Source organism: Pan troglodytes, chromosome 9, assembly GCF_028858775.2.
Source record: "Pan troglodytes isolate AG18354 chromosome 9, NHGRI_mPanTro3-v2.0_pri, whole genome shotgun sequence".
NCBI lineage: Eukaryota > Metazoa > Chordata > Mammalia > Primates > Hominidae > Pan > Pan troglodytes.
In genome coordinates, this window is record NC_072407.2 from 75,005,820 (window position 1) to 75,033,552 (window position 27,733).

At 37.6% G+C, this 27,733-nt stretch overlaps 1 protein-coding gene across 29 annotated transcripts in view; it reads right to left on the reverse strand.

Annotated features, from left to right (window-relative positions):
- Window positions 1-27,733, reverse strand: part of FCHSD2 (FCH and double SH3 domains 2) — a 302,934-nt gene that overhangs the window by 132,428 nt on the left and 142,773 nt on the right. For all 29 annotated transcript variants that reach the window (XM_016921547.3, XM_016921553.3, XM_063783178.1 and 26 more), the window contains 3 exons: window positions 18,891-19,024; window positions 14,965-15,019; window positions 13,992-14,120 (listed from right to left, as the gene is read on the reverse strand). In XM_016921547.3, coding sequence (XP_016777036.1) covers window positions 13,992-14,120; window positions 14,965-15,019; window positions 18,891-19,024 — 318 coding nt within the window. The remainder of the gene's footprint in view (window positions 1-13,991; window positions 14,121-14,964; window positions 15,020-18,890; window positions 19,025-27,733) is intronic.

A 27,733-nucleotide genomic window follows, 5' to 3' on the forward strand; every position in this document is an offset into this window, starting at 1 on the left:
GCCATGTCTGAAAATAGAGTTCAGCAAACTCCACACTATGTTATTTGTGATAAAGAAGCAAAATTCTTAGGCTTAAATGATTTATTGGATGAAGTTTAAACACACACATTGGTTATGCTAGGTACAACACGACCAAATGCACACAAGTGAGACCTGACCCTCATTATTACAGGAATAGGGGACTGGGCTCAGAAAAAGACTTGTCTGTGGCCAGGGACTATTTTAATCTGTGACTAAGCACCTCAGTGATGGAATATCATCTTTATTGTATTTTGTGACATGATTACATCAGCCTGAGAACCACAATCAACAGTCATCAGAATACCAGTAAAATGAACCCAACTTGCTGTTTCAAAATGGTTTGAAAAAGAAAACTAGAGGGAGGTACTTGATAAATGACTGATAAAGCAAGAAAACTCACTAAAGCCACAAATGGCTAAGAATGTTGAACAGATAATACATATACCACTTCCTTTCTTAACCCCAAAATTAATGCTAACAGTGCTCACCACCTCAAGTTTTTAACCAACAATAAATATTACAGAATCTAAGAACACTACCAAAACCTAACAGTCTACAATCCAGTGAGTAAAAATACTTACAATTCTAATGTATGAAAATTGTCTTTTATCTAAAAGCCCTAAAATAAAATGTAATGGAAAAATATCATGTGTTATAGAAAACTGCATTTAAAACTAAGATAACAAATAATCATGTGTTCACATTTTAACCTGGTTGGTTTTAAAAAATCAAAGCTACTTTAGTGGCATTTTAGAATTCTTTCCTCAAGGTCAAATTTTTTTCAACCTCACTTAAAAACTATTGCTAGCACTCTCATGGCTCTCTCCAAGATTAATGGAGCCACTGGTTTCTTCTGTGCATTACTTTCACTCCCCTTTTCATAAAAGTCCATCCCTGTGAAATGCCACTGTCTGCTGCCACAGCCTGCTGACATCCCACTCACATAGAAAGCCTGGTGAGATGCGAATTCTTCTGTGAAGAAAAGACTTCCATGAAGAAAGGCCGCTGAACCTCTCCTTTCTCACTCATTTAACACCAATTTTGGGGCTAGGTATACAAAATGGGACAAAACATACCCCAACCCCCACTGCCCTCATATTTGCCTTTGGAACCCAACCACAACATTGTGAGAAAGGCAATACCAAGAAGCCAAGTGCAGAAGCTCCAGCTGACAGCCTCGGGAAGGTCTGAGTCAATAGGCAGCATCAATGAGAAACGTGAGATAGCAAGCCCTCAGAATTCAACCTTCACATTTGAGTTTCTCTAGCTGATGTGAGTGGTACGGAGATAAGTTATCCCTACTGACCCCCCTGCCCAATGTATAGACTTGAAGGCAAACTAAATGCTGTTGTTTTAAGCCACTGAGCCTTACAGTCACTTGTCATGCAGAGTAACACTATAAGTAACTGGAACAGGTCAAAATATAAAAATCAATCATATGTTTATATATTAATAAAAAGAACTGAAAGGAAAAATTAAAACCTAAACGTTACAGTAACATTGAGAAATATGAAATGCTTAGGAATAAATTTAACAAAATACGTGGAGACTGCTGAAGTAGACAGAACTATAAAATGATCCCAGTGACCCTTGCCCTTGTATAATCCCCTTTCCTTTGAGTGTCAGTAGAACATAATCACTCTTGTGATTATGCTACGTTAAATGACAAAAGGGAGATTATCTGCGATTACCTAATCACATGAATCTTTAAAAGCAGAGTTTTCTCTAGCTAGTAGCAAAAAAGTCAGAAATTCAAAACATGAACAGGACTGGACACACTACTGCTGGCTTGGTAATGGAGAATTATGTACAAAGGACCTGAGAGCACCTCTAGGAGCTGAGAATGACCCCAGCCTACAGCCAGCAAGAAAACAGAGTTAAGTCCTACAACCAGAAGGAACTGGGTTTTGCCAACAACCTGAATGACCCTGGAAGGAGATTCTTCCCCAGAATCTCCAGATAAGAATGCAGCCAAGGTGACATTTGGATTTTGGCCTTGTGAAACCCTAAGCAGAGAACCTGGCTAAGCCTACTTGGACTTCTGACCTACAGAACTGTGAGATAATAAATGGAGGTAGTTTAAAACCTCTAAGTTTGTGGTGATTTGTTACATAGCAACGGAAATCAAATATAACTGCAAAGGAACGAGAGATAAAAGTTTGGGAGGATGGAAATATTCTAGATATTGATTGCAATTATGATAGTGACAATATGGTTATACACATTTGTCAAAACTCAACCAACCCTATTTTAAAATAGAGGCATCTTATTGTATATTAATTGTACCTCAATAAAATTGATTTAAAAAGAGTTAATCTCTTTAAAATTTTCTTCTTATGCCTCTTGTCACCCTATACAATACTCTCGTTAATAGTTTTATGTATTCTCTGCTTCAGTACCCCTCATCTATTGTTGATTCTCCAGCCCAAGACATTAAATTAAACTCTGAAATGAGAATATTCAATTACCTGTTAGACCTGTCCACTGAAGGATGTGAACTGATTACCATGTTTTGATTTATATTTTTATGAGATTACCTCAAAAAACTCTAAAATTAAGATCATCTAGGTAAAGCTTAGACCTCTATAAGAAATTTGGTAGTTGGAAAATCCTGTCTTAGAACATTTCTTTCCAAACTATATTTCAAGGTGCCCTAGTATTCAGCCTGATGCCTTAGGAACCATGGGAAAGTAGAGGATGTCACAGGCAGGTACAGGGAGTGGGGAAAACACACAAAGAGGAAACAGGCTCACAAGCTTTAACCAAATAACTTCCCTTTTATCTGCTTTATATATAAAGATTCCATGTAGGAGTTTGTTTTAAAAAGTTGTTCAACTGCTAAAAATATTTCAAAATAATTACTTTAGAAGTTTGGTAAAGACTTACAAGAAGCATCCTAATTTTATCTTTTTGAGTCACAGGGAACCAATCATAAAATAACCAATGTAGCAGGGAAAGAATCTATTACCCCATATTCCATAAGCCCCTTGTGGGCGGCACCAGAGAATAACCTTGTTTCTGGCTCAATGACAGTATGGATCACATCCAATTCATCTCTGTATCACCAAGTGCCTATCACCTAGTACAAACTCAAATGCTTCCCGAGCTTAAAATGATAGCAAACAATGCTGAAAGGTACAATAAAAGGATTGTAAGCTGGCACTCTTTTGTACAGCTTCTAATGCATACCACTTCTAGGTATATTCCCTTAAGAATCTCTAGCACAAGTGAGCCAGGGAGAATGTACAAGACTGTTGATAACAGCACTGTTTGTAACAGTAAAACAATAAACAACTAAAATTTCCATTAAGAAAATGGGTAAGTTATGGCCGGGCGCGGTGGCTCATGCCTGTAATACCAGCACCTTGGGAGGCCAAGGCAGGCGGATCACCTGAGGTCAGGAGTTCGAGACCAGCCTGACCAACATGGAGAAACCCCGTCTCTACTAAAAATACAAAATTAGCTGGGTGTGGTGGCATGTGCCTGTAATCCCAGCTACTCAGGAGGCTGAGGCAGGAGAATCACTTGAACCCAGGAGGCAGAGGTTGTGGTGAGACAAGATCGTGCCATTGCACTCCAGCCTGGGCAACAAGAGGAAAGCTCCATCTCAAAAAAAAAAAAAAAAAAAAAAAAAAAGAAAAGAAAAGAAAATGGGTAAGTTATTTATGATATATATATATACAATGAAATACTATATAGCAAAGATAACAAAGAAAGTTAAAAATTCATACAAATGAATCTCAACAAATATAATGTTGAGTGAGAAAAATGCAAGTTGCATAATATCACAGGGCATGATACTATCTAAGACAACACTATCTATTGTCAGAGTGGTAGTTACAATCTGTTGAACATAAGGGAGATGTTTTGGGAGGGGTCACCTGGGAGGTTTCCACTGTACTGAGAGTGTTTCATTTTTGAAGCTTGGTGGTTGGGTAAATGGGTACTCATTTTATTATTTTCAGCATATTTATATAGTTAGAACATTCATAACACAGTTTTTAAAGTTCTATACCAAGGGTGGGCAAACTAAGGCCTGTAGGCCAAATCCAGCCCATCATCCAGCTTTGTAAGTAAAGTTTTACTGGAACATAGCCACATTCATGGCTGCACTGCAACAGCTGAACTGAGTAACCACAACACAGAAGCCTATTTATTATCTGTCCCTTTACAGGAAATGTTTGCCAACCTCTGTTCTTTAACAAGATATAAGTAAAGACCTAGAGTGCAAATGAAGGAGCAATTAATTGTGAAATAATCAAATATAACCAAGTGGTTACTGGGAAAAATGACCAGCAGAGTTGATAACAGACAGGTAAGGGCGGGGGGCGGGATGGAAGAAAACAAAGTTTTGGTCCATTTTCTGTTGCTATAACAGAATACCACAAACTGGGTAATTATAAACAACAGACGTTTATTTGGTTCATGGTTCTCAGGACTGGGAAGTCCAGGTGTAGGGGCCTGTATCTGGCAAGGGCCTTCACGCTGTATCATCCCATGGTAGAAAGCAGAAGAGCAACAGAACACAAGAGGGAAAGTGGAAAGGGGCCAAACTTTTCCTTTTATCAGGAACCCACTCCTGTAATAAATAACTCACTCTCACAACAATGGCAATAATCCATTCATAAGGGCTCTGCCCTCATGACCTAATGACCTTTTAAAAGTCCCACTTCTCAGTATTGTTGCATTGGGAATTAGGTTTCCAACACATGAACTTTAGAGGACACATTCAAACCATAACAAGTAAAAACAAAATAAGCTTTAGAGCACTGCTGTTCAATAGAATTTTCTAAGATGGCAAAAATGTTCTATATCTGCACTGTCCAACATGGTAGACACTAGTCACATGTGGCCTTTAAGCATTTGAAATATGGCTACTGGGACTGAGAAACAGAATTTTAAAATGCATTTATTTTTAGTTACTTTCAGTATTCACAAGTACCAGTGGTAAAGGCACAAATATGAATAATTAAAGGGCAGGCTGCAGACAGATTTGAGAATCATATGGTATTTATGGGAACTGAGTCAAATGATTACTCTCTCCAAGAAAGAGGGCATTAAAAAAAAAAGGATATAAAGCAAGAGAAGCAGAGATTTAACAGAATTAAAGCAGAATTAAGCAGAATTTAATAGAATTGAAGACTTCCATGCTAATTTATTAAGTAAACAGACATTAGGTGAATCAGAGGTACAAGAGCTAGAGACGACAGAGAAACCAGAAGAGCCACAACTCAAAATAAAAAAGATGAGTTATATACACCTACATATGAATGAGGAAGATTTTTGGAATTAATGCTTAGCCAGAAAAGCCGAAAAAGAACTTGGCTTTCTGTTCCTGGCTTATTTCACTTAACATAATGTCCTCTAGGGTCATCCATGTTATTGCAAATGACAGGATTTCAATCTTCTTTATGGCTGAATAATATTTCATTGTGTATATATACTACATTTTCTTTATCCATTTATCCACTGACGGACATTTAGGTTGATTCCACATCTTAGCTATTGTGAATAGTGCTATAAGACATCTCTTCAACATACTGATTTCCATTCATTTGGATATATATCCAGCAGTAGAGAGTAGATTGGTGGTTACCAGAGGTTGGGAAGGATAGGAAGGTGGGGCCAATGAGAGGTTGGTTAATGGGTATAAAATTACAGTCAGATAGAAGGAATACATTCTACTGTTTAATAGCACAGCAGGGTGACTATAGTTAACAATAATTTATGGTATATTCTAAAATAGGTAGGAGAGAAGATTTGGAAATGTTCTCAACACTCCATGATATATAATAAATATTTGAGATGATGGATATCTCAATTACCCCCATTTGATCCTTACACATTGTATGCATGCATCAAAATATCACACATACACTATAAATATATAGCTATTATGTATCAATTTTAGAAAGGATTTGTATATTAATGTTTTTCTCTTCATTTGATCAAAAAAAGTCTGCAAAAGATAAGTCAAATTATATTTTCTAGATTTCTGCCATACAGAAAGATGTTTATCTTTTATTACTTCACCAAATTATCAACTAGTCAATTTATGTTTGGCTTCCACTGAAATAATATTTGTCTAGAAATAAATCCTATTAAGAATTACTAAGCTTTTAAAAAATCTTCCATTAAATTGACGTTTGTTCTCTTTTCTACTATGACACACTGTATCTCATTCTTCCTCATCCAAACCACAAAGAAAATATTTCACAAGCTTCTAAAAAATGTTAGTTCATATATTGCACAAGAACATGCTATGAAAAAGGAACATGTGAGGAACAAATTATCTCACCACAAACCAGCTGAGTTGATTTCTGTAGATTTGATGAAATCAGTTATCTGATTTCCAGGGTCTAGCAATAGTTTTTTGTTTGTTTGTTTTAGTTTAGAGTTTAAAGAAATCTGCCTAATAATATACAGACAGAGAAAGATATATTCAGTATCTGCTCTAGTAACTACTGGCATAAGAAATAAATAGTATTTCTTGGGGAATCTGTCCAAATACTTGTATTTAGATATCAACATGAACTTATTCTTTTTATTTCCTTTTTTTAAGAGATGAGGTCTCACTTTGTCACCCAGGCTGGAGTGCTGTGGCAGGATCATAGCTCACTGTAGCCTTCAATTCCTGGGCTCAAGTTATCTTCCCACTTCAGCCTCCTGAGTAGCTGGGACTACAAGCACGTGCTAATTTTTAAATTTTTTTGTGGAGACAAAGTCTCACTATGCTGCCCAGGCTGGTCTCAAACTCTTGGACTCAAGTGATCCTCCCACCCCCGCCTTCCAAAGTGCTGGGATGACAGGTGTAAGCCACTGTGCCAGGCCTGATCTTATTCTTCAGAATAATTAGGCTAGGGGAAAAGAAAACTGGAGGAATCACATTACCTAACTTCAAATTATACTACAGAGCTATAGTAACCAAAACAGTATGGTACTGGCATAAAAATAGACTCACAGACCAATGGAACAGAAGACAGAACCCAGAATCAAATCCACACATCTACAGTGAACTCATTTTCAACAATGGTGCTAAGAACATACACTGGGGGAAAAGTGCTGGGAAAACTGGATATCCATATGCAGAAGAATGAAACTAGACCCCTATCTCTCACTATATACAAAAATCAAATCAGAATGAATTAAAGACTTAAATCTAAGACCTCAAACTATGAAACTTTTTTTTTTTTTTTTTTTGAGACAGAGTCTTGCTCTGTTGCCCAGGCTGGAGTGCAGTGGCATGATCTCGGCACACTGCAACCTCCACTTCCCGGTTCAAGCGATTCTCCTGCCTCAGCCTCCTGAGTAGCTGGGACTACAGGTGCCCACCACCACACCTGGCTAATTTTTGTATTTTTAGTAGAGACAGCATTTCACCATATTGGCCAGGTGGTCTTGAACTCCTGACCTTGTGATCCACCTGCCTTGGCCTCCCAGAGCGCTGGGATTACAGGTGTGAGCCACTACACCCAGCCCAAAACTATTAAAATAAAGCATTGGAGGAAATTCTCTAAGACACTGGACTGGGCAAAGATTTCTTGAGTAATACCCTGTAAGCACAGGCAATCAAAGCAAAAATGGACAAATGGGATCACATCAAGTTAAAAAACTTCTGCACAGCAAAGTAAACAATCAACAAAGTGAAGAGACAGCCCATGGAATTGTAAAAAATATTTGTAAATTATCCAGCTGACAAGGGATTAATAACCAGAATATATAAGGAGCTCAAACAACTCTATAGGAAAAAAAAATCTAATAATCTGATTTTTAAAATGAGCAAAAGCATCATCACTGGCCATCAGAGAAATGCAAATCAAAACTACAATGAGATACCATCTCACACCAGTTAGAATGGCAATCACTAAAAAGTCAGGAAACAACAGGTGCTGGAGAGGATGTGGAGAAATAGGAACACTTTTACACTGTTGGTGGGACTGTAAACTAGTTCAACCATTGGGGAAGACAGTGTGGCGATTCCTCAAGGATCTAGAACTAGAAATACCATTTGACCGAGCAATCCCATTACTGGGTATATACCCAAAGGATTATAAATCATGCTGCTCTGAAGACACATGCACATATATGTTTACTGCAGCACTATTCAAAATAGCAAAGACTTGGAACCAACCCAAATGCCCATCAATGATAGACTGGATTAAGAAAATGTGGCATATACACCATGGAATACTATGCAGTCATAAAAAAGGATGAGTTCATGTCCTTTGTAGGGACATGGATGAAGCTGGAAACCACCATTCTGAGCAAACTATAGCAAGGACAGAAAACCAAACACCGCATGTTCTCACTCATAGGTGGGAATTGAACAATGAGAACACTTGGACACAGGGCGGGGAACATCACACACTGGGGCCTGTCATGGGGTGGGGGGAGCGGGGAGGGATAGCGTTAGGAGATATACCTAATGTAAATGACGAGTTAATGGGTACAGCACACCACATGGCACATGTATACATATGTAACAAACCTGCACATTGTGCACATGTACCCCAGAACTTAAAGTATAATAAAAAAAGAAAAATAAATAAATACATAAAAATAAAAAATAAAAACGAGCAAAAGATCTGAATAGACATTTCTCAAAAAAAGTCATATAAATGGCAAGCAGGCATATAAAAAGGTGCTCAATATCATTGACCATCAGAGAAACATAAATCAAAACTATAATTAGATAGCATGTCATCCCAGGTCAAATGACTTTTATCCAAAAGACAGGTGATATGTTTGGCTCTGTGTCCCCACTCAAATCTCATCATCTCAAATTGTAATCCGCATATATCGGGGGAGGGTCCCGGTGGGAGGTGACTGGATTATAGGAGCGATTTCCCTGATGCTGTTCTCATGATTGTGACTGAGTTCTCACGATATCTGATGGTTTAAAAGTGGCACTTCCCCCTTTGCTTCCTCTCTCCTACCCCCATGTGAAGAAGGTACTTGATTCTCCTTTGCCTTCTACCATGATTGTAAGTTTCCTGAGGCCTCCCCAGCCATGCGGAACTGAGTCAATTAACCCTTTCTTCTTCATAAATTACCCAGTCTCAGGTAGCTCTTTCTTTTTTTTTTTTTTTTTGAGATGAAGTCTCACTCTGTCGCCCAGGCTGGAGTGCAGTGGTGCGATCTCAGCTCACTGCAACCTCCACCTCTCAGGTTCAAGCGATTCTTGTGCCTCAGCCCCCCTGAGTAGCTGGGACTACAAGTGCATGCCTCCACACCCAGCTAATTTTTTGTATTTTTAGTAGAGATGGATTTTCACCATGTTGGCAGGCTGGTCTCAAACTCCTGACCTCAGGTGATCTGCCCACCTCGGCCTCCCAAGGTGCTGGGATTATGGGTGTAAGTCACCATGCCCGGCCACAGGTAGTTCTTTAAAGCAGTGTGAAAACGAACTAATACAACAGGCAATAAAAAATGCTGGTAAGGATGTGGAGAAAACAGAACTCTCATACATTAAAACTACTATGAAAAAATTAAAAGTCCAATAAAAGAAACTGTAAAGTTGAAGAAGTCTCCCAAAAAGTACAACATAATGACAAAGATGGAAAATAAGAAAGAAATGAAATTTAAAGAAGCAAGCTAGGAGATATCATATCTTAATAATGGGAAGTTCCAGAAAGAGAAAACAAAAGGGAAGAATTAATCCAAGAAATCAAAGGGTACACTGAGAATATTCCATAAACTTCTAAAAAAAGAAAAAGCAAACAATTAGATCAGATACAAATAATCAAGAACTAAGATGGCTTTGGATTCTCAATACTTACACAGTAAAGAAGAAAACAATGAGGTATGGACTCCAATGTTTCAATGAAAGAGTTTTCAACCTTTAATTCTATATCCAAGTACAAGCAAAGAATATGCCATTTTCATAAACACAGTATCTCAAAAAACTTACTTCCCATGCCCACTTTCGCAAGAAGGTACTGGAGGATGTGCTCTACCAAAGGACAGTATAAATCAAGAAAAAAATAAGACATATCATAAAGAAAACTGGAGATCTAACACAACAAAGACATATAGGAAGATCTCAGGATAAATACTTGCATCTGACACAGAGGGCAACTAGTCCAGATTAGAAGAATGTAACTCAAAAGACAGTCATAATGAGGGTTGTTATCACCAAGATAACTGCTAATGTAAGAACAGAATGTCCAGGAAATACGAAAAGAACATAAAATAATTGTTTTGTTCCCTAAGAAGGCAGGAGGGGATGAGATATAATCCAAAGCTGAGGTGAAAAGATCACCTTTAGACAGGAACAACTGCTACCAAGACTCTGGAAGAGTCTTCAACACAGATGAAGTGGACAATATTGAAGCTGTCTTCCAACGGTTTCTATCGTCTCTGTAAATTAGGAAGAAAACCCACTTGCTAAGCATAAAAGAGAAGGGGTAAGTTTGGGGTTTGAAGAGGGGAGAAAAGTTGAAATAACTGTTAAAAATAGTAGGAAAAATTAACTAGGGAAAAGACAGTAGGCCATCTAAGCAGTGTTGAAACTGCTGCACTGGTTCCTCTATTAATTTATGATCATGAATCTGCTCCGTCGAAACTTTTCTTCAGCAGTACTTGGCTGCTTAGATACAGATTATCCAGTTACGGGGGCTCATCAGAGTTACAATTCCATTTCATTTGAAGAAGGGCAAAGATAAGAATATAAGTTAGAGTATTATTTAAATAATGAGCTATGAACTTTAACAAGGATAACAAAGAAAATGAGAAAGGATAACATGTATTAAATGGTTAGGATAATGCCAAGGCAATATTAAGCAATAAAAAAGATAGCTATTATTATTACTAACCACAGTCCTCCAGCAGTAAGTGATTTCCATCACTCTAATTTGCAATCATGTATATATGTATGTGTATGTGTGTGTGTATATATATATGTATATATATGTATGTGTATATATATGTATATATGTGTGTGTATATATATGTGTATGTATATATATACATCTCACTCTCTTCTACCATATTGAGCTCTTTGAGGATAAGTAGTATGTCTTACTCATCTGTCTCTTCCCAAAGCCTAACTCAGTAGTTAGCATGCTGTAAGAGGCTCTTAAATGTGTATGATTAAACCAACAAATCAAATACCCTGCTTTTAAGCTACCCATATAGGGCATTATCACCTTAACATTAATTCAGAAAAATAGATATTTCCTTAACATTAATTCAGAAAAACAGATATTTTCAAGAAAGGCATCTAAGGGCCACTGACAATTCAATGGTGGAAATTTACTAAGTAGCTAACAGCATGATTGATAGGAGTTTTCCTGTACTGCAGACTATAGAATTAGCATGAGGAAGAAAATGAGTTAATGTACAGTACATGAAAACTGAAAGTATGTTTTCTCATTTTTAAGGGGCAGGAGGGACCAACCCCTGCCTCTATTTTTAATCAGTTTAGTACCCCACAATGTTTAATTAAATGAATACTCCAAAGCATAACCTACCCAATGCTGATCAAATATATGCATAAAGACTTCAAAGTAAGTTTGAGAACATATATTAATCTGTGAGCTGGCCAGGCCCTTTAACTTCCTCTTTGCTTTAGGCAGAGAGCAGATCCCCCAAATAAGAATGTACCTTCCCTGGTTTATTGAAGGCCATCTTTTTTAGCTGTAGATCCAATAGAAAAAAAATAGGATTTTGTTTTTGCTGTTGCTTAAGTTAATATAATGTTCATTTAAAAATATTCATAGGGAAGAATATACAGCTTTGATATAATAGTAGACATATATAGGATATAGTGAATTACAACCTTAAGTGCAAGCTGTGCTAAAAATCATCTTTAGTAAATGTGTTCTTTGAAACTGTTGGTCCTTGTAAGTCTGAAGCACTATGTAATACCTAATACGATACTAAAACCAGCCAGGCCCAGTAGCTCACCCCTATAATCCCAGCATTTTGGGAGGCTGAGGTGGGAGGATCTCTTAAGCCCAGGAGTTGAAGAATAGCCTGGGCAACAAAGTGAGACCACGCCTCTGCGAAAATAAAAATTAAGAAATTAGCTGGGTATGGTGGCAGGCACCTGTGGTCCTAGCTACATGGGAGGCTGAGGCAAGAGGATCCCTTGAGACCAGGAGGTTCAGGTTGCAATGAGCCATGTTCAAGCCACTGCACTCTAGCCTGTTATGACAGAGCGAGACCCTGTCTCAAAAAATATATATACTAAAACACCTAAACCTCTAGGTCTAATACTTTATGGAAAATATATGCAGAGTTTTCATCTGAGATGACAAAACAGTTCCTTGTCTCTATAGTTTCTAACCTGTATTCTAATAAGCAGAAGTCACAACAGAAGCTAGGAAAAGGGGATTTCAGGCAGTGAACAAAAAGGAAAGAAAAAAACGTTTTGCAATAGGATACTTCTTAGTCCAGTTTGACTCCCTTCAACACTCTTGTTTTTGCCTGAAGGTCCCGAGAACTGTCCCATCTCTACTTTCAAGGAAAGAACTTGCAGTTTCTGGCCAGAGTTGACCTCTTTCCCAGAGCTACTGCAGAAAAAAGAGCACCTGCTCTGGCTGCATCCCCATTCACAATTGCTGATTTGTAAATTAAGCAATTCGACTACAGCAATGTGTGTGTTTGTTAGTCATTAAGAACAATACATTTGAGGGGGATGGGTTGAAAATAAGAAAAAACAAAATGATAAAATGTTTGGGTTTTGGGAAAACAGGAAAGAATGACAGATACAATCCAAAGCAGAGCTTGCCTGTCAGCAACAAGGGAGAAACCTGGCAACAGATTACAAAGGTTTCCTTTTCCTCTACTATCTTCTCTTTACTTCAGTGAAAGTTAAAGACACATCATAGGTGGTATAAACAGGGAAATGCTAGATCAAGTTTGGGTACACAAACTGTAATCTAATCTATCTGCATTTCAGAGTAATACCCAGAGGACAGACATCTTCATATAGCTACTGAACATATTCTTTTGTTTGTCCCGTACGCAGCTCAAAATCATCAAATAGCAATGTGCAATTTTACCTATAAATTCAGGATAAATGTAATGAAATTTTTTAAAAATCTAAGTTTTTTTAGAAATAAAAAATAGCCAAGCACAATGGCTCACACCTGTAATCCCAGCATTTTGGGAAGCTTAAGAGGGAGGATCACTTGAAGGCAGGAGTTTGAGGCCAGCCTGGTCAACATAGCAAGACTCTTGTTTCTAAAAATAAAAGAAAGGTGCCAGGCATGGTAGCATGCACCTGGATCCCAGCTACTCGGGAGGATGAGGCGGGAGGATTGCTTGAGCCTAGGAGTTCAAGGCTGCAGTGAGCCGTGATCATCACTGCACTCTAGCCTGGACAACAGAGCGAGACCTTGTCTCTAAAAAATTAAAATTAAAAAAAGCTTCATAATTATCATTAGACATAGTTGTGGCCAAAATTCTAGTTAATAAAAAATTCAGGCTAAGAGATACACTATAAAAATATATTTTTAATAGAAATATTCTTTTGCATAAAACTTTTCTTATAAAAATTTTTCAAAAAATACAGATACAATCTAACAAAAATTATGCTAAAATGTCTTTCTCCGATGATTCAGAAGATACCTGAAGATTTTGCCTAGCTTCAATAATTTATTGAAACCATGACATGAGTCTCATAAAATAGCTCAGAAGTAGTTTCCCAGTTTGAGTTATTATTTTATTTCTTACATCACTCTTGTATCTTCTACATCAATAACCACTAGATAACAAATGTTTGCCACACCTAGGGAATAATATAATCCTTTACTGTGACTTGTCTGTAAACATTTTCTTAACTAAAAATTAATTCCAAATTATCTGAAACGGATGCTATCCAAACAATAACAAGTATATTCCAATGAGATGCAACATAGCCTGGCTACTCTTTTATAGATTCAATCCCATAAACCCAACACCCAACTTAAGTTGTTTTTGTTTTCAATGAAGTAAAATTACCATAGATATGAAAGCTGTATTACCTTCATAATGTTAACTAAATCTGTTTGATAGTAGCGATCCTGATGTGCATTTGCTGCCGCTAGGGTAAGAAGATAATCATTCCTTGCGTGGGTAGCTTTGGAATTACACTCAGATCGCCGGGCTTTTAACTAAAACATAGCAAAATAAAATAATCAGTGCAAACTGATATTGTACTGCAAAACACATAGGAATCCTACTCTTAGTTTGCAATTAATGGCTCCCCAACAAGAATAAAGGTAACCACGTGAGGAAAACATTTATACGTATATAAAAATTATTCATCACTACTGAGGAATGACAGTGACTAGAACTGTTATACAGGGCAGGAGCATTTTCAAATATTTGCTTAACATACTTCTAAAGCTTTGTAGATAACTTAAAAATATTTTGCCCATTTTATTCAAATGACTAAATAAAGGTTCTGAAATAAGTACCTTATCTTCAAAGGTATGGGTAAAATCTAGTGGAGTTAGAAAACAGTTTTTTAAAAATCAGCACTCCTAATGTGCCAGATGAACTGCATGCTAGTTTGAAGCCTGGCAGCCACAGCCAGGTCTCTAAGCTTACTTAATCAGGCATTCCACAGTGTGAAGTTTCCAAAGGAAAAACTCACTCACATCTGGCCCAGAATATCACTCAGGGGTCTAAATCTAAACGAAATAGATTTTGTAGAGCTTTCCAAAGCCCCCGGATTAAGTCTCTTGGACTAAGAGCTAAAGACAACAGGCTACCTAAGCAGGTAAGGTCCAGAAACTTATCCCTAATGCAGTCTTGAGAAGCAAGTGTGTCCAAGGTGTTGACAGCTGGGTGCAAAACCCCCATGAACTGGGAGGGAAAGTTTCTCCCTGAGTCAGTGACTTTAAAATGCTTCTCTAAGGTAGAAATAATCCACCTCCACCCTCAAAGATCCAATTCTCTGTTTTACAAGCTAAGAGGTTTCTCAGTTGTGAAATACACTTATTGAAAACTTACCTTTACACTTGCCTTCTGTAAACTGATTCTTGATTGAAAAAGACTAAGTTTAGATCTATAATAAAAATAGAAAAGTATGTTTAATAAAATCATCTAATTATATCACAATAAAATTACTAAATATATTATTAAAATTTAAAAATAATCTTTTTTGAAGATACTGCTCTAAAAAAGAATGAAAAAATGGAAAACCAAGAGTAATGATTATTTTCCTTTATTTTACTACAGGAAGAATTTATTATCATGGTAAAACAGGAAATACTGGGATTAATATAAGACAAATATCCAGAATGACCAAAAAAAAAAAAAAAAACTTGACCAAAAAAAAATCAAAATATATTGGTGTCTCCTAATAAACAAGAGCCATCAAACTATAGACTATTCTCAGTACCATACAACTTCATACACTTTAGTTCCTGCAAAGGTTAGAGAGACCCAGGGACAATCAACCTATGGAGGCAAGTGTCAGCAAACTTTCAGGGCTGTGTGTGAAAGACTCTAACAAGACCAGGAATGCAATAATGCAATCAATAGGCTCTATGAAGTCCTTACTTCTATTATTTCCACCATTAAAAGTACTTCTTGTTTGGGTACCTGCCTGTGTGCCTCCTCTGCTCTAAGGGGGTATTCTGAACTTACTGAGAAAGTCCTGGGACTCTCTGCCCTGTATGATGTAATCTTCTCCCACTCTTGGGTTCTTATTTCCCTTGATCCTTTTTCAGTTTGGGAGAGTAACCATAATCTAACAATAGGTAGTACAAACATGTTGATTTTACCCAAACAGCTGCAGATAACCATATGGAGAAAGTCAACAGACAAATGCTAGGGAACAAGCAACACTCCCAGGACCAGTGATTTTTTTTTTAAAGCTGCAATGTTTGTCCTGACTTCAGTGTCAGGGTGATTTCCATGAGAGAATTCAATACATGTGCTGGCAGCTGTGCCTCATGAAGTAAAGTTGCTGGCCAGTTTGGGACTGGATGATGGAGCAGTTAGTCTTTGCAAAGCCAGTGTGAAGAGGATAGGAAAAGCAGCCTCTTATTTTTCTAACAAGAGAAAACATTCAGGGATGAACACATATGCAGCCCAACTACTTCCCCATTGTTAAAAAAATTGGGTTTAAAAGATTCCTGTTATTTTTTACTTTGTCATAGTCATATTTCATAATTATTTTATTTTATTTATTTATTTAGAGACGGAGTCTCGCTCTGTTGCCCAGGTCGGAGTGCAGTGGCGTGATCTCTGCTCACTGCAACCTCCGCCTCCTGGGTTCATGCCATTCTCCTGCCTCAGCCTCCCGAGTAGCTGGGACTACAGGCGCCTGCCACCACGCCCAGCTAATTTTTTGTATTTTTAGTAGAGACGGGGTTTCACCATGTTAGCCAGGATGGTCTCAATCTCCTGACCTTGTAATCCACCCGCCTCGGCCTCCCAAAGTGCCGGGATTACAGGCGTGAGCCACCGTGCCCGGCCCCAATTATTTTACTTTTATTAATCATATTCCTGTTTATTTTATCTAGAAAAGTAAAGGCCACAAACTCAAATCTCTAAGAAAGCCTTTTCAGAATAAGACTGTGTTTGGGGATATTCCCAGTTCTCCTTTTTTTACAGTCATTACCCAAATAGGCTGAGTTGCATGTAGATCTTCCAATATAAGGTTTTAAATTTCTGGCTTCTGCTTTATTTCCTAATCCTAATATACTTCTTGTGTAGTATTAAGGTAGGTATTAGTGATAGATAGAATAAAACAGTACCTGTTCTCAAACATTTCAATCTAGAAAAAATAAGGCAGGATTTTTACACCCAAACACTACACAAATAATGAACTATACCGTGTGCTACTCTTTACCACCTACTCTTCAAAATTAATGTTCCTTGGGGTTCCAAACTCAACTTCTCATCTATTCTATATACTATGTAACTACCATCTGATAGGCAACTGACCCTCAAAGCGAGATCTTGAGGCCCAAATTCTCATTTAAGTGCCAGATATTTGACTACCTTCCAAACATATTCACCCCAGTGTTTCCCAGGCTCTTCAGAATAAACATATCCAAAATCAAATTCATCATCTCCTTCAAATTGTATCCCTCTTCCTTCTATGGTCTCTCCTAATGTGTGCATCTCCACACCATCTATCAAATCATCTATAAAAACTATAGGTAGTACAGTTTAACTTCCCCTTCCTGATCTTCCTCCTTATCTCTACTTAGAAAATTTATACTCATTCCTCAAGATTCTATCCAAACATCACTTCTTCTATAAAGCTTTCGTTTATCATTAGGCAAAATTAACCTCTATATTTTCTAGGCTTTCCTAAAAGTGTTTTCACATTACTACTGCAAGTAAGTTATTAGTTAATATTAAGTGACTTTAGGCACTTAATTTCTTTGAGTTTCTAATTCTAGGCCTTAAATTCCTTGAGGGCACAAAGCTTACCTTACTCATCTCTGTACTCACCATATCCAATATAAAGTATTCAACAAACAGCGAATAAATGAAGATAAAGTGGCATTCCTTACTCTATAGTTGAAAAGTTAATATTAATATGTCTAGCTTGCTGTATCCCCTCTGAATTTGGGTCATGTTAGAAGGCAATTCCTTGTGATCAGCTCTGTGAATCAGACCCTATCAAATCCCCACTTCTCAGAAACGCCCCTCCACTGTGCTCATGTTCATCCTGTGGGCTGTGGCTAAATTAGTTGTTTATACATGCTTTACAAATCTGTCAATTCTCTGTTCTAGGATCTCTGAAAGTTTAAGAAAACAAGTTTCTAAAAATGACTATGACAGTATATTCCCAATGGACATCTAATCTAAAAACTTCAGGTCTTATTGAGAAGATGGGTTCACTGACTCTATAAAAGTACAGGAAATATTTGTATGTTCAAACAATAAAACAATAAATACAATAAAACAAATTAGAGAAATATTAAATGTGTTTTCCTGTAACATCAAGTCCTTCATGAATACTCACTTACCAGCCCTTGATAAACCGCGGAGCCCCTGAATTTTCACAAGTTGCTTATAAGGTTGCTTACATTTCTTGTGAATAAAAACTGTATTAGAAAGATAGCCCCCTCCTTGCTGGTCTGTTTGTACAGGTGTTCAAAGCCTTTCTGATCTTATGATTAGGAGTTCAGACTCCTAGATTTTGCATCAGTCAGCGCACTGACCCTGAGTCTCAGCTCTCCTTCTCACAGATGTCTTCAGAGTCCAGTTATACAACATGCTTTTTCTCATCAACTTTTTATCTTTCCTCAAATTGTCATTGCAAAAATCTCTATTATATTGCTTGCTTTATATCACCTTCTATTACCAGTTGCCAGTTCCTTCTTTTCCTACTTATTCTTAAAAAAAGGTCTTATAATTCACATATATTGAATTCATACAATTGCTAAAGCATACATGAAAAATTATGTATATATACACTAGATTTTTGTGTAAAAGAAAAAAACAGTGCCTGGGGCAGGGTTTCTACATGGAGGTCAGTGCTTTTGTTCACTTGATGTGTTCATGGACCTTCAGTGGCATCCTGAGGATCACAGGAATTTCCAACTACAACTGATTGAGAATCCAGCACGAGAAAAATGAGGCTCTTAAACCCTGATATTCAGACACCATAGCAGTGACTTCAGGCTTTTGATAAGCTTTCAAGTCTGTAAATACAATGTTCATTTACCTTCTTTTTCAAAATTCAATTTAATGTGAAAAACTGACTAATCTAATATTCCCATTTTGCTATATTAATTCAGATAAAAATCAGCCAATTAAAAAAAATGTGACCTAAAGTATATAACACATGTAGGTCAAATGAAACCACCACTACCTGAGAATGGGTCCATGCTCACTAATAGAGAACAAACTATTAGCAACAATAACATTTATTTGCATAATAATTTTCTCAGAAATGTTAAAACACATACTTTGCCTCGATGTCAGCTTTCTCTCGTACTGCATGAGCCATCTGTTCAGTCTCAAAGTATTTCTTTTTGCCTTTAGCTAAATCTTTCACTGTCTCTTGTAATTCAGTTTGGATCTTTGTCAACTGGTCCACACACTGTAAAATACAAAAGTACAATCATTATGATTTTAGTTTTCAGGCTTACAGAAAATGACTTCATCCTAAGGACTATACACTATGCCTTCAGGATGGAAATCCAGGGGAAAAGTCAGTACTTTCAGTGTCCTTCAAATTGCAGATTAAAATCCTGTGAATTAAAATCCTGGTATTTCCATCTCAAGTACTACACATCAAACAGTGTCACAGTTTGCCTAACAACCATACATTGAGAAATAACCCGAGTGCTGCTGATGACTGACATTAAGGTAAGACATGGAAGAGCAACTATGAAAAATGTTCTCACTGTTGGAGATATCATGATAATAAAAGCAAAAGAATAAGGCAATTCTGTATTTCCCCATAATCTTAACAAAGTCTCTCTTTACGTTTGGGTAACCGACAGTGCAAAGGGTACTGAAGAATTCACCCCTTAGACAAGAGGGAGTGAAATCTGAGTAGTCTGACTTGGTAAGTCCAAGGTGAACAAGAGAAGCACGAAACCTGGGTACCACATAACAATTATTACTCAAAACCATCCCCTGCCCAACTCCGTGGATACACATATACATTCGAGGAGAAGGGATGGACATAACAACTAAAACAATGTTTAATCAATTAACTCTTATAACACACCGGGGCCAAAGCAACACTGCCTCAGGACCTTTCTGAGTATCCAAAGGAGATTGACCCCACTTTGAAACAAACCAATTAGAAGTTTCACCAGCCTGAGGCCAGCTTAGAGCAGTTACATCTAAAAACTTCTAAGCCTGAAATAGCACTGGTGGAGACTGGCAAAAGCTCAGCAAAGCAGGAGGAGACACTGGTGAAGGACTACTGTGCAAGGGTGAATAGTGTGGAGGAGGGCAAGGACATCAGAAGAATGAGGATAAAACAAGAATAAACTTAACCATATGACATACAGGCTAGACTTTCCCAGAAGCTGTTAGGTGTTAAGAAAGGACTACAGGGGATGAGACATCTAGAAGATTCTGCATGGACAGATAAAAGCAAAATAACCACTCATATTTATTAAGCACTTAATAAGTGTTAGGCTGTGAAGGAAAAGGTTAAAAAAACACAAAATAAAACAAAACTTTTCCCCTCTGCACGAAACTGGGCCTTTGCTTAACTTTCTAGATCTGTGTTTCAATAGAAACCTGATGAGAAGACACAATGTCAGCTGTGTTATTAGGCAACATTGCTTACAAACCCTGGTAGGCAAACTGCATCAATTTGGGATAAACTAAAAATTAACTATAAATATCTGATAGGAACCCTCCACCCCAAATCAACAGAATATACATTCTTCTCAGCACCACACTGCACTTATTCCAAAACTGACCACATAGTTGGAAGTAAAGCACTCCTCAGCAAATGCAAAAGAACAGAAATTACAACAAAACTGTCTCTCAGACCACAGTGCAATCAAACTAGAACTCAGGATTAAGAAACTCACTCAAAACCACTCAACTACATGCAAACTGAACAACCTGCTCCTGAATGACTACTGGGTACATAATGAAATGAAGGCAGAAATAAAGATGTTTTCTTTGAAACCAATGAGAACAAAGACACAACATACCAGAATCTCTGGGACACATTCAAAGCAGTGTGTACAGGGAAATTTATAGCACTAAATGCCCACAAGAGAAAGCAGGCAAGATCTAAAATTGACAACCTAACATGACAAGGGAAAGAACTAGAGAAGCAAGAGCAAACACATTCAAAAGCTAGCAGAAGGCAAGAAATAACTAAGACCAGAACAGAACTGAAGGAAATAGAGACACAAAAAAACCCTTCAAAAAAAATCAATGAATCCAGGAGCTGGTTTTTTTGAAAAGATCAACAAAATTGATAGACTACTAGCAAGACTAATAAAGAAGAAAAGAGAGAAGAATCAAACAGACGCAATAAAAAATGATAAAGGGGATATCACCACCGATCCCACAGAAATACAAACTACCATCAGAGAATACTATAAACACCTCCACGCAAATAAACTAGAAAATCTAGAAGAAACTGATAAATTCCTCGACACATACACCCTCCCAAGACTAAACCAGGAAGAAGTTGAATCTCTGAATAGACCAATAACAGGCCCTGAAATTGAGGCAACAATTAATAGCTTACCAACCAAAAACAGTCCAGGACCAGATGGATTCACAGCCGAATTCTACCAGGGGTACAAGGAGGAGCTGGTACCATTCCTTCTGAAACTATTCCAATCAATAGAAAAAGAGGGAATCCTCCCTAACTCCTTTCATGAGGCCAGCATCATCCTGATACCAAAGCCTGACACAGACACAACAAAAAAAGAAAATTTAAGGCCAATATCCCTGATGAACATCAATGCGAAAATCCTCAATAAAACACTGGCAAACCAAATCCAGCAGCACACCAAAAGCTTATCCACCATGATCAAGTGGGCTTCATCCCTGGGATGCAAGGCTGGTTCAACATACGCAAATCAATAAACATAATCCAGCATATTAACAGAACCAACGACAAAAACCATATGATTATCTCAATAGATGCAGAAAAGGCCTTTGACAAAATTCAACAATGCTTCATGCTAAAAACTCTCAATAAATTAGGTATTGATGGGACGTATCTCAAAATAATAAGAACTATCTATGACAAACTCACAGCCAATATCATACTGAATGGGCAAAAACTGGAAGCATTCCCTTTGAAAACTGGCACAAGACAGGGATGCCCTCTCTCACCACTCCTATTCAACATAGTGTTGGAAGTTCTGGCCAGGGCAATCAGGCAGGAGAAGGAAATAAAGGGTATTCAATTAGGAAAAGAGGAAGTCAAATTGTCCCTGTTTGTAGATGACACGATTGTTTATTTAGAAAACCCCATCGTCTCAGCCCAAAATCTCCTTAAGCTGATAGGCAACTTCAGCAAAGTCTCAGGATACAAAATCAATGTGCAAAAAATCACAAGCATTCTTATACACCAATAACAGACAAACAGAGAGCCAAATCATGAGTGAACTCCCATTCACAATTGCTTCAAAGAGAATAAAATACCTAGGAATCCAACTTACAAGGGATGTGAAGGACCTCTTCAAGGAGAACTACAAACCACTGCTCAAGGAAATAAAAGAGGATACAAACAAATGGAAGAACATTCCATGCTAATGGGTAGAAAGAATCAATATCGTGAAAATGGCCATACTGCCCAAGGTAATTTATAGATTCAATGCCATCCCCATCAAGCTACCAATGACTTTCTTCACAGAATTGGAAAAGACTAAAGTTCATATGGAACCAAAAAAGAGCCCGCATTGCCAAGTCAATCCTAAGCCAAAAGAACAAAGCTGCAGGTATCACACTACCTGACTTCAAACTATACTACAAGGCTACGGTAACCAAAACAGCATGGTACTGGTACCAAAACAGAGATATAGACCAATGGAACAGAACAGAGCCCTCAGAAATAATGCCACATATCTACAACTATCTGATCTTTGACAAACCTGACAAAAACAAGAAATGGGGAAACAATTCCCTATTTAATAAATGGTGCTGGGAATACTGGCTAGCCATATGTAGAAAGCTGAAATTGGATCCCTTCCTTACACCTTATACAAAAATTAATTCAAGATGGATTAAAGACTTAAATGTTAGACCTAAAACCATAAAAACCCTAGAAGAAAAGCTAGGCAATACCATTCAGGACATAGGCATAGGCAAGGACTTCATGTCTAAAACACCAAAAGCAATGGCAACAAAAGCCAAAATTGACAAATAGGATCTAATTAAACTAAAGAGCTTCTGCACAGCAAAAGAAACTACCATCAGAGTGAACAGGCAACCTACAGAATGGGAGAACATTTTTGCAATCTACTCATCTGACAAAGGGCTAATAACCAGAATCTACAATGAACTCAAACAAATTTACAAGAAAAAAACAAACAACCCCATCAAAAAGTGGGCAAAGGATATGAACAGACACTTCTCAAAAGAAGACATTTATGCAGCCAACAGACACATGAAAAAATGCTCATCATCACTGGCCATCAGAGAAATGCAAATCAAAACCACAATGAGATACCATCTCACACCAGTTAGAATGGTGATCATTAAAAAGTCAGGAAACAACAGGTGCTGGAGAGGATGTGGAGAAATAGGAACACTTTTACACTGTTGGTGGGAATGTAAACTAGTTCAACCATTGTGGAAGTCAGTATGGCGATTCCTCAGGGATCTAGAACTAGAAATACCATTTGACCCAGCAATCCCATTACTGGGTATATACCCAAAGGATTATAAATCATGCTGCTATAGGGACACATGCACACATATGTTTATTGTGGCACTATTCAAAATAGCAAAGACTTGGAACCAACCCAAATGTCCAACAATGATAGACTGGATTAAGAAAATGTGGCACATATACACCATGGAATACTATGCAGCCATAAAAATGATGAGTTCATGTCCTTTGTAGGGACATGGATGAAGCTGGAAACCATCATTCTCAGCAGACTATCGCAAGGACAAAAAACCAAACACCGCATGTTCTCACTCATAGGTGGGAACTGAACTATGAGAACACATGGACACAGGAAGGGGAACATCACACACCGGGGCCTGTTGTGGGGTGAGGGGAGGGGGGAGGGATAGCATTTGGAGATATACCTAATGTTAAATGACGAGTTACTGGGTGCAGCACACCAACATGGCACATGTATACATATGTAACTAACCTGCACATTGTGCACATATACCCTAAAACTTAAAGTATAATAAAAATAAATAAATAAATAAATATCGGATAGAAAATCCAGGCTTTGGGCTTCTGTGAGTACGGTGTATCCGGACATGTCCCTTACAGGGACACTGGAAGCTCTGTCTATAGAGTTGTTGTAAAAAATTTTAGTCTCCTTTAGGGGCTAAAGCTGGCTCTGCAAATGTGTCTCACTCCCTTGTCCTAGACCTGTCACTTGGAGGACCAAACAGAATAACTGGTCAGCTATGTGGACCGAGACATACAATAGTGGGAGAATTATTTCCATTAATGCTAGATGCTTCCCTACTGGCAAATTGTGTTTCCTGTACTCTGTCCTTCTCAGTAAACCTCTTGTCAGGTGTGGCCTATGAGAGCCAAGGGAGTCTGAATGCTTATTACTTCTAAAAAGACCCCTTGTGGGCACTGCACAGGTGCTATGTTTCGCACTTTACAGGTATTATTACATTTAGTCCTTGAAACGACTCTATGAAAAAGGTAGTAGTAGTAGTAGTGGCAGCAGCAGTAGTAGTAGTAGCAGTGATCCCATTAAGATGAGAAAATAGACTCAGATGTTAAATAATTTACTCCGAGTCACACGGCAAGGATGTGATGATACCATTTACTATGGAACCCATTAAAGTGTGTACCCTAGTTCTGTGATGACCATGTTTTAAGATATAGTGTAAACTCACGGTGAAACCCCATCTCTACTAAAAATACAAAAAAATTAGCTGGGTGTGGTGGTGGGCGCCTGTAGTCCCAGCTACTCGGGAGGCTGAGGCAGGAGAATGGCTTGAACCCAGGAGGTAGAGCTTGCAGTGAGCCGAGATCATGCCACTGCACTCCAGCCTGGGCGACAGAGCGAGACTCCATCTCAAAAAACAAAACAAAAAAAAGATATAGTGCAAACTGTATCTTACAGATGTAGTTTATCTTAAAAGCTTTTAAAAAATTGACATATAATTCACATACAACAAAATTCACCTTTTTAAAGTATACAATTCAGTGGTGACAAGGTTGTTCAACCATTACTCTGCTTGAATTCCAAAACATTTTCCTACCCCAAAAAGAAACTCTGTATCCATTAGCTGTCACTCCCCATTTCTCCCCACTTCCAACAACAATTAATCTACTTTTGTCTCTATGGAGTTCCTTTTTGGGATATTTAGTACAAATGGAATCAAATAATATGTGGCCTTATGTTTCTCACTTCTTTCACTTATCAAAACATTTTTAGGGTTCATTCAAGTTGTAGCAGGTGTCAGTACTTCATTCCTTTTTATCGCCGAATAGTATTTTGTTACATATAAACTAAAAGTAAGCTTTTATCTTGCAGAACAAAAAGCTGTTTTCCCCCTAAGTTGTAATAGTACTTATCAAATACAAAGTTTTTGTTTAATAAATGACAAGATGACAACCTGACACTCCCATAAAGAAGTGCTAAACATTCTAATAATGCTGTGTTTGCAGGTGTGAAGAGCTAAAAGCAGGCTCCATGGCTACAATTTTGATATTAAGAACCAAAAACTGGGCCAGGTGCGGTGGCTCACACCTGTAATCTTAGCACTTTGGGAGGCTGAGGCGGCCAGATATCTTGAGCCCTGGAGTTCGAGACCACCCTGGGCAACATGGTGAAACCTCATCTCTAAAAAAAAAGTACAAAAATCAGCCAGGTGTGGTGGCAAGCACCTGTAGTCCCAACTACTTGGGAGGCTGGGGTGGAAGGATCACTTGAGCCCAAGAGGTTGAAGCCACAGTGAGCCGTGTTCATGCCACTGCACTCTAGCAGGGGTGACAGAGCAGAGAAAAATTCTGTCTCAAAAAAAAAAAAAAAAAAAGGAAGAAGTTAAAAGTATAGTCTCTGAGTATGACAGAGACACAATAATAAACTTGCTAATAACTTGAATATAAGAATACAAATAAAAGTAACCTGGGCCAACACATCGAAGTCCTGCAAATGATTAGGTTCTCTAACCCAGTAATAATGCCCTAGAAATTTATCCTAAGAAAAAAATTTAAAAAGTTAATTTTTACTGTAGACTTAAGGGTAATGTCCAAACCCAGTTGTATAATTAAAGAAAGCAGAATGGAAAATTCACAAAATAATAAAAAATAATAAACATAAAGGTTATGTAGAAACATGAACAATTAATTAGGAAATTGGGAGAATGAGGATAAAAGGAGCAAGATAAAAGGAGTAAGAGAATTAAGTAGTCTACTATGGTGAAGGCATTTACATGTATTTTTCTATAAACCTGTTTCAATATTAAGCTTTGTTTTAAAAGCATTGTACAGGATTTGGAATTAGGAAGTAGTAGTATATTCAAGTTCCCACTCTGTTATTTACTACCTAAGTCTCTTTAACATTTTTAGCTTTAGTTTTATCATTTGTAAAATAATAATACTTAAATACTATCAGGGTTGTGTAAAAATCAAATGTGACTATAATGGATATGGCAGCAGTTTGCAAACTCTAAAGTGTTATACAAATGTGAACCACAATATTTCAAGGAAGGTAAGTAAACTCTAGTATAAATAAGAAAGATACGGACAAAAGTATGGTTAAGTAAACATAAGAATGGCAAAAAGCCTTAAGTTACTGTAGCTCTCATTCTAATTTTTAAGCAAATGTCAGCATACAGAAAATAATTTTGAAAAATGTAATAATTCTCATAATCCTCATTATAAACTGGGGCTCTGCATAATTGTAATACAATTGTGTTTATCTTCCAAGCATTATAAAAGAAAATAGTCAAATTAGAGAAAATCTTTAAAAGAACATGAACTTTAAAATGTTGTAGAGGAAAAATTTTAAGTCAGATTGGTTCTGATCATGACAGAACAACTTGGATCAGACTACCTTTCTCTAGACTGGAAAGTGTAAAAGTTGAACAAAATACATTTTTAAAAAACTGCCAGCATTAAAGACCACCACCACACACTGGACTTAAAGGACTAAGACACCCGGGAAAAGAGGAATACACCAAGGTAAGTCTTAAATTCAACTTAATGTTTTTCCTTAGGGCATTTGTTGAATCATGGTATAAAGAAATAGGACAGAAACAGAAAGTGGCATTTTTACGAGACTGGGGAGACAGAGGTTGGAGTTTAGGGATGCCAAAAGAACAGGAACTTGAGAGGTAAGGGTCTAGAAAGAGGGGTACTGCAGAAAAGCAAGTCCAAAAATCTGTATGCAATTTCCCCTTGGGTTAACAGATGACTTCTAAAAAGCAGGTGTTGGGTAAAATGCCAAGAAATCCAGTAGAGAACTATAGCCGAGAGGCCAAAGAGTGAGCAGAGATCAGAGCATCAGAGCAGCTACATGATGTTGAGAAGACAAAGGTTAGAGTTCAAGTCTTGTCAAATTAGAAGGGTCTTGGTAAGCACCCTATATTTTCAGTTAAAACTCTAGGAGTAAGTGAAACAGAATAGCCCTAAAAAGCCTAAAACCAGAGATCCTAACAGAATCAAGGTGATCTAATGGCATTCTATCCACCTGCCAGAAGAAAGCTTAACCCTCTTTGGAAATAACATCTTCCCAGAGCCTCTACAGTTTTTATCCACAATGTCCAATATTGTGAGTCATAATCAAACAGAAGACCCAAATAACCAAAAATCAAGAAAAACCGCAGGCAGTTAAAAGAGACCTACAGTAATTCAGATAGTGAAATTATATAATAGAGATCAGTAGTAACATGTTTAAGAGGATAAAGGAAAAACATGGAGAACTGTACCAGAAATATGGAATGTAGTATTTAAAAGTCAAATAAAAATCCTGGAACTGAAAAGTACATTAAGATTCCAAAATATGAGGTTTTTTTTGTTTTGTTTTTGAGAAAGGGTCCCCCTCTGTCATCCAGGCTGGAGTGCAGTGGCACGATCTCGACTTCCTGCAATCTCTACCTCCTGGGCTCAAGTGATCCTCCTGCCTCAACCTCCCAAGTAGCTGGGACTGCAGGCATG